At 40.0% G+C, this 14,958-nt stretch overlaps 1 protein-coding gene across 1 annotated transcript in view; it reads left to right on the top strand.

Annotated features, from left to right (window-relative positions):
* Positions 1–14,958, top strand: part of elp2 (elongator acetyltransferase complex subunit 2) — a 23,739-nt gene continuing 8,781 nt past the window's right edge. The window contains exons 1-15 of the mRNA XM_026300195.2: positions 1–132; positions 238–316; positions 1,216–1,286; positions 1,382–1,526; positions 2,509–2,586; positions 2,915–2,979; positions 3,100–3,166; positions 5,207–5,353; positions 5,694–5,777; positions 6,507–6,607; positions 11,820–11,951; positions 12,258–12,407; positions 13,632–13,823; positions 14,175–14,244; positions 14,421–14,516. Of these exons, the coding sequence (XP_026155980.1) occupies positions 1–132; positions 238–316; positions 1,216–1,286; positions 1,382–1,526; positions 2,509–2,586; positions 2,915–2,979; positions 3,100–3,166; positions 5,207–5,353; positions 5,694–5,777; positions 6,507–6,607; positions 11,820–11,951; positions 12,258–12,407; positions 13,632–13,823; positions 14,175–14,244; positions 14,421–14,516 (1,609 nt within the window). The remainder of the gene's footprint in view (positions 133–237; positions 317–1,215; positions 1,287–1,381; positions 1,527–2,508; positions 2,587–2,914; positions 2,980–3,099; positions 3,167–5,206; positions 5,354–5,693; positions 5,778–6,506; positions 6,608–11,819; positions 11,952–12,257; positions 12,408–13,631; positions 13,824–14,174; positions 14,245–14,420; positions 14,517–14,958) is intronic.

Genomic DNA, 14,958 nt, shown 5'->3' on the forward strand with positions numbered 1-14,958 from the left:
ATGGCGGCGCCAGTAATTGAAACATGCCATGTAGCTTGTTGTGCAAACAGGACACCAAACGTTGTTTCTTGGGGTCGTGGAGGGATTATTGCTTTTGGGACGTGTAACTCAGTGGCTCTGTACGACCCACAGGTAGTAAAATCCGTCTTGTCCATATGTTTTTTTTTATCTAATTAACGATAACCGAGCACGTGCAGACAGTTATTTCAGTAAACTCACAATGTGCTGACACTTTAGGAGAGAAGAGTCGGCGCTATACTGAGCGGACACACGGCCAGAGTGAATGCAGTCCGCTGGGTTTACAGGCAGGACGGTGGTAAGTGTCAAAGTCCGTCTTCTGGGTCAGGACAGCTGGACTTCTAACTAGTTTTTAGGTCGAAACGTTTCACCACTCATCAGGCGGCTTCTTCAGTCCAAGAGGACCTGGTTAGAGATCTCAGACTTATCTGTCAGGTTGGTTTCACTCCACCTCTAACCCTGAAAAGGTGTGTTATACAATAGAAGATCCACAAACTGGGTGTGGACTGTGTCCTCCCTGCACGACATGTGAACAGTTCCTGAACCCCCTGGGAACAGATGACAGGGCAGCCTGTTAGACTGAAGACAGGTTGTCTGGATGTCTTGGACATGTATAGTCTGTCTCTCTCAAACCATCAGCCCTGTCTGTCCAAAATATGTGCATCACTGTCTTTTAATGAGTGTCTGATTCTGGTCCTGAGGAACTGCTCCTCCTGTGCTGGGCCATCCCCGTTAACTGCTTATTTAGTTTCTTCAGTGTAGAGATCTGAGCTACACAGGACCACACACACTACATTGCTCACCCACCACATAGGGAATGACCAGGTTTTTCCTCTGTGGATCACAAATCTCAGCTTGTTTAAGATGGTAGAAGCTAGTGGCAACTATCTATTGATGTTCAGTCACAAACTGAATTCTCAAATGTGCTGCATGGGATCAATGCTGGGTTCAGTGCTGCCCAGTTAAATCTGAAAAACCATCCCCTTCTGGACTCATAGAACCTTGCCTGAACCGCTGCCTCAGAGATGGAGGCACTCCATTAAAAAAAAAAAAAAAAAAATACCAGTATGTATCAACCTTACCATCTACCTTGGTTGTAGCTAAATTTCATAGCCAAATATGTAAATAACACACCCTGACTTCTAGTCACATATATGTAGTGTATTTTCACTGAAATGTGTAGTTTTGTTATCCCAGCCCTGGAGAGTCATCTTGTCTCAGGAGGCTCAGACAATCGACTCATCCTCTGGGAGGCTCAAAATGGGAAGGTAAGCCACCTATTGCATGAGACAGTGCTTCTCACACACAGTGCCCAGCTGCTCTTTACAGATCTATGCTGTAAAATGCGCTCTGCTTTCCCTAGTTCTACCAGTCAGTGGAGTGCAAGGGCCACACTGGTCCAATTTGTGCTGTGGATGCCATCTACATGGAGGACTCAAATATCCTGGTGGCCTCCGCAGCATCAGACTCCACTGTCAGACTGTGGCTCTGCAATGAAGCTAAAGAAGGTAGACGATATATAAAAACACTGGCAAGTGCATTTTCCTCGCTCTCTGTGGAGTTGGTGTGTTACAGTACACTGTTGCCATATTAAAGTTGGAAATGGTGCAAAAGGCAAAAGAATTGTCTTTAATAAGTTTAATATGGATAGTTTTGCTTGTGTCCCTCTTATAATGAAGATGCTTGAGACCCGTTTTACAGGCTTTGAGTTCTGTGCAGTTTATCAAATAGTGATTTTCATTTGTCAGGCTTTAATTTTAAAGGCATAAAGTGCTCCTTAAAATAAAAACCATCACTCTCAAGCTACCATCTGCCCCCTAATGGCTGCTAGTGGACCTGACAGTGTTTGCTACCAGTGTTGCTGAGCTGTCGAGGGTGCACCGCATCTATGATGGTTTATGTTTTTATATCACAATAGACTGTCAGAATTGAAGGATTACTCAACAATGTTTTATCTGAAAGACAAAACAATCCATCAGTGATAGACAAAAAAATGCTACACGTTTTTCAACAGAAATGAATATAAATATTGCACATCCTAAACCTAAATGATGTAAGCTGACAGCTGCGTTTATTTGACATTGCCTTAATTTCTTCACATAGATGAATCAGTGCTGTTCCAAGCTGTCAGCCATAAAAAGATTCCCTCTGCTCAAAGTTTCTGTCCACCTGTCAATGTAGATGTTGATGTTACTTGACAGTCAAGGAGAAAAAAAATGTGTGTGTGCAGACTGAGTAGAACCCTGGGGTGTATTCCCATATATGTTATATTGGTGCTCATATGCAGATTGTGCCAGAATGAAAGACCCTTAGCCTCCCTTGGCAGCTTTTTCTCAGAGTAACACTCAAAATAATTCTTTACATGTGCATCGTTCACACAAAGACCACAAGCCACGTATTTCACCACAATATATAGTGTTTTTAAATGTGCTGAAATTGAACTCATTCTGTATCATGAAGTTTAATTCCATGTACATGTGTGTTCCTCAGTTGAGTGCCTCCATACCTTATCATTTGGCAGCGGTTTCATGATGGATGTATCTCTGGCACTGTTGCCAGGCAGCAGCGGTAAGCCTAATCCTTTAGGTTGTGCACCACACACACACACACACACGTACACACATACACATTTTTCCTTTTATGACATCCATTTCAATTTGCATCACTACTTTAGTGCCTGTAGCCAAATGTCACATTCAAAACCCAGTCTGTGTTTGAAGTGTCTCGTATCAGTGTGCCTTTCTGTTTTTTTTTTTGTTTTGTTTTTTTTGATGCTATAATTCATCTTTTCTTTACACCTTCCTCCTAGATGTAAATGTTTGAGGCTTGCCGTATGCTTGTACTTCACATAACTCCTGAAAAGCCTCAAAAAGCTAATATGCCTTGTTTTTCACAGTTCCCATTCTGGCCTGCGGGGGTGATGACTCTCGGGTGCATCTGTATGTGAGGTCCAACGGACAGGTAAGCTCAAATCAATACTCACTCAGGGGGAACTCATTCATGTATTCTGTGCAAACTCTTTAATTTAAATGTCTAAAGTTTTAAGGCAGCATTTGACCTTTTGAAATTGCTCTAAAACAGCTCCAGAAAGTTATGTCACTGCAAGGACACGAAGACTGGGTTCGTGGAGTGGAGTGGGCATTTATAGGTGAGTGCTGCGGTTTGGATTAAAAGTTACTGCTACAATGCTTTTGTAATTCAAAAAACATTTGAGAACAGGGAAAGCTCACATCAAGTCAACTTGAAGACATTCTGCACAATAGCCAGCCTGTTAAACATCAGCTGACTTTTTTATGGTACCAGGGCTGAGATCTGAGCCCAGGATCTTAATATGTGGTGACAGTAGTAGTGCCAGTTTCAATGTCCTGTAGAGGCCTGTAATATATGTGTAATATAGTAGTCTTCTGTAGTAGTCTTAGTTCACTCTTCACTGAAAATTATGAATCATTTTTTGTAAGTTCAGAGTCAGTAAATGGCAGTAAACTGTAGTATTTTCTAACTTCAATATGTAATTAGAAATAAATATGTGGATTCCAGATATTCCCTTAATGAGGTAAAAACACATTTAGAATGTTTTCCAGTTTTATACGTGGATAAATGCATCTAGCTTTGAAAGAGTCAGGTAATGTGATGGTAATGGTGTGCAGCAGGAAGAGATTTCCAGCTTTCATTCACTTTGATGAGAATGGCAAACAACTGAACTTCCTAAAGGAAAAAGCAAGCAAGCAAAAGAGCAATAGTACTTTTAAAAAAAAATCTAAACTATGCACTGTCTCTAGTCTTTTATACCAGTTATTTTCAGTCCAGTTTCACCAACCAATGTGCTATTCATAGTATTGTGATAGCACTTGCCAATGCATGGATCCAATCCAAGCTCTACTAATTGTGTAACCCTATTCAAGAGCACTTGATTACTTCGCTGTTCTGAATGTGAAAAAGCTATTTCATCTCCTTAACCAGCTCTCTCCACCAGTGCCTCCTTCCCACTCACAGTCTATGACTACTTTCTTACACTATGCTGCCAAAGCAGGAGTCTGCTAAGAGACAGAGAAGTTTGTTTATGTGAAATATCCCCATAGAATGACAAAACCCTCTCTCCACTGTGGTAGTAGTTAAATAAATCATTCTGGTTTTATGAGTCAGCAGATGGCAAATTGCAGCACTAGAGGAGCAGCTTATCATAGCTAATAAATACTGGGGCATGTATTCAGATTCAGTGTTCTCATCTTTAATATGTTTTCAGAATCGTGTTTTATCTTTCCATCAGCCTCAGAGGTAGCTTAAAGTCAGTACTAGTTTAAAATCATCTGTCATAAATTGAAGACTTTATGAAAAACCGACTGTCTATACCGCTTTGGTGTTCTCTTTGAAATTGTATTTTTATTTGCTGACATAATTAAATTATCCCGTATTTGCTGAAAGATTTTGAAGAAGCAAGGAAAGCACAATATTTGAAAAGTTGTAAGTAATGGAAAGTTAGTGTAAAAGTTCATTTGGAGTTTCTTGCCAATGGATAATACTGATTATTTTAAGTTTCAGAAATAGTTTTACATAAAAATAGTCTGCAAGGCTTAAAGATCAGCAGTGCAAGTAGCTTCAGCAGAGTTTCAGGCAAGTAGCAAAAGACTATGCCATTATTATCTGGGCCATGACACCATGATGGCAAACTACTCTGGGTATTCTCTTCCAGCATTCAGGAGGTCTTAGATGGCAGCAACATTAACTTTTATTCCGTGTTTGTTTTGGCAGAGGCAAAACTAGGCCAGTGGAGACTGTACGAAGTCTGAAATACACAATGTGAGAGACGGGGACATTCAGGGATAGTGGCATGTGCTTTGTTTACCACCTGTCTGTGTATATTTGGCCCCTGCTCCTGCCCTCTTATTGGTCACATCACATTCAAGGGCGATCTCCTCTTTGATTGCAGCTCTAACAGATAACTCATCAAAACAAAAACCACAAGTCTATAGACATGCCACATTACTCTCACATTACTGCTGAAAACTCGTGGGAATGTTAGTATTTCTCTTTACATCATATTATATGACACAGGTTTCCCCAAAGTGCCAACGGAAGAGTAAATAACACAGAGTCAGTTTTGATAAATTCAGTGATAGGGTCGTTTGGGGAGCTGACAGAAAATGTCTTTTGGTTGCCAAGGTTTTCAGGTACTCTCTGATTCATTCAGGTGGGGAGCTGTTATTAGCCAGCTGTTCACAGGACTGTCTCATCAGAGTGTGGAGGCTGTGTGCCAAGTCCGGGACAGACGCCCACACAGAGGACGGTCACACCATCATCAAAATGAAACAGGATGTTTTCGAAGTGAAGGAGAGAGGTGAGCAGGTCACACTGACTTGATTATGAAAATGGTGCTAATTAACCAAATGAAGAGATTCCATGGTTTAATGGCACATGGTGGTTGCCTCTAAAGAGTCAAGTGCACGTATGTGTTTATCATTGTAACACATTCTTCATTGATTTTTTTTTTTTTTTTCCCCAGAATTACATGTAGTTGACCATAATAATCAACAGATTTTTTTTTTTTTTTAGGAAGAAAATATATATAGCCTGTAATTAATATACATTCTTAATAAGTAGTTTATGGCATGAAACTGATATTTTGGTAACATTGTTCACCTTGCCTCTCTTTCTTTCTGTTATAAATGTGTCCTCAGAGTTTGCTGTGTCTCTTGAGACGGTCCTGGCAGGTCATGAGAACTGGGTGTATGGAGTCCACTGGCACCCTCCTTTCTATGAAGGTACCTTGATTTAAAACCACAGAATGCATAGAGCATAAAGTACCTTTTTAGTACAGTGAAAGATAATTAGTCAATACCTTGCTAGAATCTTCTTTCAAACTTTTTCTTTCAGTTCATTTGAGTGACTTCTTTTATTTTCTTATTTTGTATTTGTTGCAACCCAATGAAGTGAATTGATTGGCTTTCTTGCAGTGCAAAGAGCCATTGTTGCTCATCTTTAGTCTTATGAAGTTATTGCTTACAAAAGCCAGGAAGAGACTGATCATTTCTAAGAGAAAGAAAAAGTTATTGGCTTAATTAGTTCTCAGGGGAAAGGCTGATGGCTGTGCTAAATGTTCTCTTTAAACTTCTGGGTGCCTCAAAAGCTCATTACATCCAGTTCACTACTGTTTTAAACCATTTTTATTGCCGTTAAGAATAGGTTATAATAATTGTAATATGACCAAACGTATAAAAATGCAAATATAAACAAATCTCCGCATAAACCTCTACATAAACTCATTGCACTTTCTTTGCAGTCAGTCCTTAAGGATAAATGCCTGCAGTTGCTTAATGTTATTGTATTTGTCCTGTTAACCACTCACCTGTGACTGGTCAGTCTTTTTTACCTGTGAATGCATACTGGGAGCAGTTGGTTTGATGAGTTGATCTAGCAGAGCAGTTGAAAACCACTGGCATCATAGCTGACTGCTGTCAGTTGTCCATTATTGACAGCGTCTCCCCCTGCAGGTGGTGAACTGCAGCAGCCTCTTAGTCTGCTCTCCGCTTCCATGGACAAAACCATGATCCTGTGGGCCCCCGAGGAGGGATCTGGAGTCTGGGTGGAGCAGGTCAGTTATGACTGTAATACAGTCTTGGTATCAATCACTGTCTGAAGGGAGCACAGGGTTCAGGCACATTCCCACACACCAATTTCCCACTCTGTTTCTGCTAGCTTCCCTTTCAGCAGCTCTTGACATGATCTGGAGCCCAAGCCCTCCCCCAGTATCCTCTCTCCCGCTGTCAGTGCCACAGCGTCAGCTTCCACTCTCCCTTGACATTGAGGTGTCAGGAATAGAAGTGAAAGACAGTGATGAAGAGGGGCAGAGCCTGGCACACTACTGTGAGTTTAGACAAGCAGAGGTTGTCCTCCCCCATCTTCCCTTCTATCACTCACTCACACCAAAGCCCGTGTTTTACGGTCTGTTCCCCAACACATCTGGCAGAGAATGGAGGGGATGGTGTAAGACATGGCATAGCCTCTGCGTTGTCTTTCCTCCTTATTATTTTTTTGTCCTCCATGATCTGTTTCTCTTTCACTCCTGACTTCCATTATTCCATTATTTTTCTCCACTGCTTGACTTCCCTTTCTCTTTGGTCTCATCTCCCCTCTCTCACATGATGATCTGTCTCCTCCTTTCCTTTCTTTTCCCTTTACGTCGTCTCTCTCAGCTACCAACAGCAGCTGTTGTGCCAAAAAAAGGGGCTAAATTTAACACAAGTGTGGACTGCAAAGAAAAAGCAGTTTGCTAACCATCTGCCCCACAGCTTTTTTTTTTTTTTTTGAATATGACTCGCAAATTCTCAGGTGGTTCAGGATTACCTCAGATTACCTTTCCACACATCTGACCAGAATATAGAAACACTCAAAGGCAGAAATATCAGACACAAACTCCTGATGAAGACATGCTCACATGCGTAGACATCCTACAGTGTGTTCCATAAATGCACACACATTACACATCCCAGAAATGGTTCACCTCTCCATGGCAGGCACCTTGAGCGTGATCACACTCTGAGGTGATGAGAACGATTCCACATTTGATCAGTGACATTTTTGCGCCTTTGATCTCATCATTCACATCCACAGTGACAAGCAACAAAGACCCCAGAAATGAGCAACCGTAAAAGTCTCAGTTCTCCTCTTTGACAATGGGACAGTGATTAGGGCCTGAAGCGAGAGCTGATGTCACATGTTCTTCTCAGTATGATTAGACAAAGATGGCCAGTGGAACCGAAAAGCAGCGGCTTTTGAAATCAAGTCTGGTGTGGCCAATCTCCCTCCATAGCTCAGGTTTTCTCTCTTGGTGCCCAAAAAAAAAAAAAAAGAACCCCACCCCCAACCTGGAATAACCTTTTCGTTGAATGTGAAAGTGCATAGTAAATGAATCTCTTCTCCATTTCTCTTTTCCTCTATTTCTCTTCCTTCTGACCTGTTTTCTTCACTTTTCAAAAGAGAGCCAAACCCTTTGAACTGTCAGGTTCACTGTCTATAAAGGAGGCTTAACCTCTGAAGCTCTGTCACATACACACACAAACACACTTATGCGACAAGGAAACGTCAGTGAATTTAAGCTATATATACATTTTGTCTCTATCTTTAAACGTTAGGCCGAGTTAAAAGCCTTTGGTCCCATTTAAGTGTTTTCTGTAACCTGAATAGGCTTTTCTACGAAATGGTGAAATTTTTGGCAAAGCAGCTCTAAATGTGTGTCTTAATTAGCTGAGTTTTACAAAGAAGTGCTCCACTCCTTCACGCTGATTAGAGTAATTGGAGAGATTTAATGGAGAGCGGGGTTAGCAGTAGGGTGGCCGGAGCCCACCGCAGCGTAAAGCACATCCTACTAACGAGACACACTGGTAATTAACATCTTAGTCTGACCACAGTGGGTCACCACAACGCCTGGAGGGGTAGTTGGTTTATATGTATGTGTGTTTGAGAAATAACCTATTTTCATTCATCGCCTTCCAATGCAAGTAAAACCAAAATTCATATTTTTGAATAGTGTGTGTGTGTGTGTGTGTCGGATGGTGTGAATGAGATCAGTAGATTATTTCATGTCATATTAATAAGGAAATAGGTGTTAATTTGGTAAACTGATAATTAAGGAAAGAAAATTTAGCAGTTGCTGCAGAAACCTGAGATATGGACAAAGATTCAGAGGGTGTGATAACTGAAAATATCAAACACCTGCTTACTAAATATGTGGCTTTTGTACATTATTATTATTACTATTAAGGATGATGATAATTATAATGTAATATATTTGAATTTTTACTGTTGATCGGACAAAACAGAATTTGGAGAAGTCACATTTGACGTTAGAATTTTTTCAAAATTTTCTCATTTTTGTTATTTTTGGAATTTTTTGCCTTATGTATGCCAAATGAACTCATGAACGCATATAAAACACGTAAAACTGTTTTCCTTCACAATCTTTTCATACTGTGCTCATTTTAAAGAAAACAGTGAAATTGAAAATATATGATCAGATATTTTATTAATTACCTTCATGTGTTTACTGTCACAAGAACTAGCACAAAAAAATCTGCAAGTTTAAACCAAGAAAGGTTCATTCCTCCTAACTATCATCTCTAAAATCTAAAGCAATGAACTGTCTCCATTAATAAAGGAAGCTATTAGTATAGTAATCCTCAAAATCGCTGTCTATTGCATAGAGAATATAGTCATGTTTTGTGGACTAAACAATTGGTAACAGTCGATCAATCACAACGTATTATGTTTAAAATGATCTTTAGTTGCAGCCCATATTTTATGTCCTACAGCTCAACATTAAGAAAAATTGAAGGAAAGAGTCATTGGTCAGTATTTCAAGCAGAAAAGCTGAAGACCTGTGCTCCACACTGTGTGTATGTATTTTCCCTGCTTGCCAAAGCTCATTCAGACCTCACAACTCTTTTTTCTCTCCCTCCAAGAATGATATATGCCTTCCCTTCTTTGCTGTCCTTGTTCCATTCCTCCACACCCCCGCTGGCCAGCGATAAGGCACGGCACGCATCCATATTGTTCCCCCTCTCGTAAACAAGACAGATGACGGCTTTTTTGCCTCTGTGAGTTTTTGCATGATTTACGGCGGGCTCTTGTGTGCAGAATTTTAAAATCAATCTGCTTAATGTTGCATCTCATTCTCTCTCAATCTCGCCATCTATGTTTCTACCTGACTGTTCCTCTTTCCCCTCTCTCTCTTTCTTTACGGATAGCTGGAGGATCGTGCCATTCAAAGTGAAGGCATGCCTTTATGGTTGTCATCAGTTCCGCTGTGTTGCTGCCTGCAGACAGGCGTTATTTTGAAGGTCATTGATGACCAGCATAAGCTCACTAAGAGCGCCTCATGATTGAGGACAGCATTTTACTGCCACATACAATAGGCAGACGTAATGTGTGTTCCTTCCTATGTGTTTCTCCTGCAGCTAAACATGCTCTCACTTCCTGCGTTAACATACCAGACTAAACTCTACATCTTTGCAGATTTTCATTTTCATTGAGGATGAATTTACCACAGTTTATGTTTCCATATCATTTAAGGCACAAGCTAATTAAAGATGGAAGAGATACAATAGGGCGTTATCTGGATACAGAGTGGTGCTGAGGGAGCAGTGTAGCACTGTCTAGGGTTGGCTCTGCTATCGATTTGAATCATCCCACTGGGCCCAGTTTACCTCCAAGGCCGCAGGGCCTGATAAAGCTTTTAATTGTTTGAATTCCTCATGACTGTGAGAGTCTGGCCCAGTTCATGTAATACTCTCAAAATCCTTTACTGACTGTTTTTTTTTTTCTGGTTAAGGGTCAGGTTAAGGTCACAAGAGCAAGTACATAATGAAGATTTCTGACAGTGAATGTGAACACGAATTTCTAGATGCAGATATTGTACTGTTTATTATATTTCCAGGTTCATTTTTTTCGAGAACAAGCCAATTACGGCTGTAGCCCATGATTAGAAAATCTGTGTTTCCGTTAAACAAGAATTTTTATAATATGTCAATTAATTACAGCCTTATTTCAAGTTATTTTTGCCTACTCCCCTTCCTGCATTGAATCTTACTGCTTATACAAGCAACAAGAGGTGATATTGCCTTGTTTCTTCTATTACAGTATGCAATTTATGTTCTCTATGGCTATTACTTATAATGAAAGGACTAATGAAAGCAGCAATTTCTATTTATGTTTTTCAAATTGAGAAGCTTTTTATTATGGTTGAATATGGTTTTTAGCTGTAATCATTTTTTACCTCCTACACTTGTGTTTACTTGTGTCCTCAACTCTTCAGAAAACTCTAAAGTTTTAGAGTGACCTCAGAGTATGATTTTCCATTTGTCAGTGTAATTGGTAACTGCATGCACTGTAAATCAAAATGGGCTTTCTATTCCAGGTGGTGATTTGAATGTTCAAAATTCAATACAGAAATTGTTTTGACATACAAAAAATGAGCTGTCTGAGAGGTTTTTTTGAGCACTGCTCTGAGCCGAGAGGCAGTGATTATGGCCGTTTTTAAATTGGATTGGTTTTGCAGTGGAAGCTCAAACCCCATGGAGGGTTTACACTGTCTATATGATCTTCACTGTGAACATGATGCAAGGGTCACAGGCTCTGACCCAAATCCAATTTATGAAAATCCTTCTCTGTTCTCAGTCTTTGCCACTTTTCATGATTATTTGTTTAATGTGATGCTCTGTGCTGGAGTTGCATTCATTTTGTATTAGACAGATGTATTTTGTTTGAAAAAAAAATACAACACAGTTTATTCAACTCTAATTAAACCCATTTTGCATAATTTCTCATTTGACTTGTCAGCTTAATTTACTGTATTTTTCTCTCCTTCTACCAGCTATTATGGAGGGTGTTAGTTAATAAGCCATAGAAAACAAATTTGACAACCCTGACTTATTTCCCGTCTCCCTTCTTTCCTATAAATCCCAGGTGTTTAATGGAACAGATAGGCTACAGTATGTTCTGCGTGTCATATAGGGTGAGAGCAGGTGCTGAATCCATAACTCAAAAATAGCTGCGTTTAAACCCCCCCCCCCCCCCCCCCCCCCCTTTAGTCAGTTGCCTTTTGTTGCCTCCCTGTGTGGCAGTTGATGCACCTTTATGCCGTTGCAGGTTACTTTTATCTTTCTCTGCAGCGAGCCTGTGTCTCTGACCCTAAAACCAAATGTTCTTCACACAGACACATAGCTGATCCGAAAGCAGATGATGTGGTCATTCTGACTGGCATAACATGTGTTTTTTTTTTTTTGTTGTTTTTTTTTTTCTCACACCAGGTGCGTGTAGGAGAGGTTGGTGGCAACACTCTGGGTTTCTACGGCTGCCAGATGAGTCCGGATGGCTCAATGGCTGTGGCTCATGCTTTTCATGGGGCACTGCATCTCTGGTGCAAGGACCAAGACAAAGAGGTGAGAGTGATTGCCTTGTTACAAATCAACATAATGCTATTAATTTTTTGTAGCAATATGTGTTAGAATTGTTTCTTTGATTTGCAGTACAAATGTATAAACTGAAAAGTGTGTCTGAAGTAAGATTCAGTGGACTGGAGAACAGCACTTGAATTGTAATCAACCACTCTCGTGTGATTGTCAATCACAGGCACTAACTGTGGGGCTTAACATTATGTGGCAGGCATGGTGGTCATTGAGGGGACTTAGATGGAAATTTAGTGGTTGAAATAAGTGAACTGATTATTAAAATGCTTTCTGCCTAAGGGAGAGTGGAGACCTGGGGTCGTGATATCAGGTCATTTTAATGCAGTCCAGGATCTGAGCTGGGATCCTGAGGGTGAGTTCATTCTCAGTGTGGGCTCAGACCAGACAACCAGGCTCTTCACTCCATGGAGGAAACAAGATGCTCCACAGGTAAAATACACTCAGTGTTACCTATAACATATTGAAGTAGAGGAAAATAGTAGCTCAAACTTAGTGACTGTTTTAGTTATTAGTTTTAAATAGTTAGGTCAAATAACCAGATGGAAAAATCTGTTTCTGGCTACTTAAAGATTATTTATCAAGCTAATCCATTCCAACTATTTTGTATATCTAATATTCTGTAAGTCATTATAACCATTAAACAGTCTGGCTCACTGCTGGCACAGTATTACGCACACTGACCTTATACACTCAGAGATAATAAATGAAAATGACATTATACATTTGTATAAATGTATATTATACAGTATATCATCATATTATTCTGGCCTATTAAGAATATAAGGGTACACTGTTAACACAAATTCATCAGACATTTTAGAGGTTTAAATAAAAGTACTGTTTGTGGTTTTCTTTGAGGGTCTTGTAGTGTATATGAAGAACTAGCATGGCACTTTTCTTGAGATAATATAGAATATAGGTCATGTTTCTTCTTGTCTCCTGTGAGGACTGGCTGCTTGTTATGCTTCTTTCTTTATAACATTAGCTAGATGTGTTAACCTTTGTGGGATAAAGTCAGAGGCTTATATGTATTCTACCTTCTGCCAATGTATTTTATGTTTTTATTATGTAGGATACTTTTCTGATTGAATTATAGTACGCTGTGATTTAAATCAAGACTTTCTTCTTTAGAGGTAGCAATATAATTTTAAGAGAAGAACAGGATTGGTTTCATTGGTCACCTGTGGCAGCACTTCAGGATACTCCTTAAAATGACTGCTGACATCAGAGTAAAGGGCTACATAGCCCTCTTCAATCTTCACCTCTTCTTTATCCAGGGAAAAGTACTAGGAGAGTAAAACATGCCAGTTTGGTGTACAGATTAGGCAGGAACATGAAGAGTGTTCTAGTCTTCAAAATACTTTTGAGTGATCTTAAATCTTTTTGCCAGGAAAAACAGCCATTGTAGTGAAGCTCTCCCTCATGAAAACACTTAGCATCTGTGATGGAAATATTATTCTGAATGCACTTGAACAGGAGAGACAATGTTGTCTGTCTTAGTTTCAAATGCCTGGATTTTGGTCGAAGAAGCCCAGTCCCACAACACTGTAGATTCATTAAAATGCTGCCACATCCACTGGCCATATGTAGCTGGTTAGGGTCTTCATTTATTCTTATTACTTTCTTAATAAAATCTGTTTTTTTGTCCTGCAGGCCACCTGGCATGAAATCTCACGACCACAGATCCATGGATATGACATGCAGTGTCTGACTATGGTTGGAAGGTTTCAGTTTGTGTCTGGAGCTGATGAGAAGGTCCTGAGAGTGTTTCAAGCACCTCGTAACTTTGTGGATAACTTTGCTAACATCTCAGGGACTTCAAGAGAAAAGCTGCTGGCCTCCAGTGTGAGTGCACAATTCAATTATTAATCTGTGGTTATATTTGTTAAGTTATTCTTACTCTCTGTGTAAGTGATTAAGATAAGGTCACAGTAGCAAAAAGAGAAGAATAGCTGCAATACTGTATTTACAAAGGTATATACAATAACAATATAATAAAAAATATAAAGTCCATGACCTCTAAATTTACATTTGCTCTCTGTCCTACATTAACATCTAATGAAATCTTTCCCTCCCATTTCTTCTTCCTTTTTTCTTCCTTTAAAATGTGCTGAGTGGACTGCCCACTCTCCATAAACGCTGTGCATTGTTATTGAATGTGTGTCTCTCTTCCTTTATTTATTTGCTCCTTTCCAGGACTCTGCCAACCTTCCAGAAGGAGCCAGCACACCTGCCTTAGGTCTGTCCAACAAGGCTGTATTTCAAGGTAAAACCCTGTTTCAGTGCTCAGGTTGGGGCCAAGGCTTGTGTGATAATCAATTCTCATGACAGACAGTTTCACATTATTAAACTGAAGGCTTGCACAATACATTTTGTATTTTCATCACTGCTGTGTAATGTGATTGTTAGAACAGTTTGTTAAAATACAGTTTTAATGTACAGGTGACCTTGTCCCAAAAAACAACGAAGGAGCCGAGCAGTTCAACAGTATATCTGATCAATACCAGGAGTCTTACTTCCAACCGCTCAACCTGACCGGTACTGTATAGCCCCATAAATTACACTCTCAAGTTTTTCTCCAACACAAGGTACTAATCTGAGTAAACCTACATTCAATCTAACCCTCCCTGATGCATAATCTTAGTGCCACAATGCATCTCTCTCTCTCTCTCCCTCCCTCCCTCCCTCCCTCTTCAGTCTGATGTAGTAGTCTGATTCATATTCCTCATTGCTCAGCAGCCATAGCACATACTTAAAAGTTTCTGTCAGCCTGTCGCTTGATGTTCTTAGAAGAGACGATGATATGCAGCCAGGCAGACAGATAGTTATTACTTATGGTGTTAGGAAAGTTTTTTTTTTTTCTTTTCTCAATTTGGGTGGAGGATAAGGAAAGAGACCAGAAGTTGGATTCTTAGTTAAGGTTTTATTGATGAGCTTGGGACAGAGGCCCATGGACAGATTGGACAAAGATCAACCTGTC

This window comes from Mastacembelus armatus, chromosome 11 (genome assembly GCF_900324485.2).
Source record: "Mastacembelus armatus chromosome 11, fMasArm1.2, whole genome shotgun sequence".
Classification (NCBI taxonomy): Eukaryota; Metazoa; Chordata; class Actinopteri; order Synbranchiformes; family Mastacembelidae; genus Mastacembelus; species Mastacembelus armatus.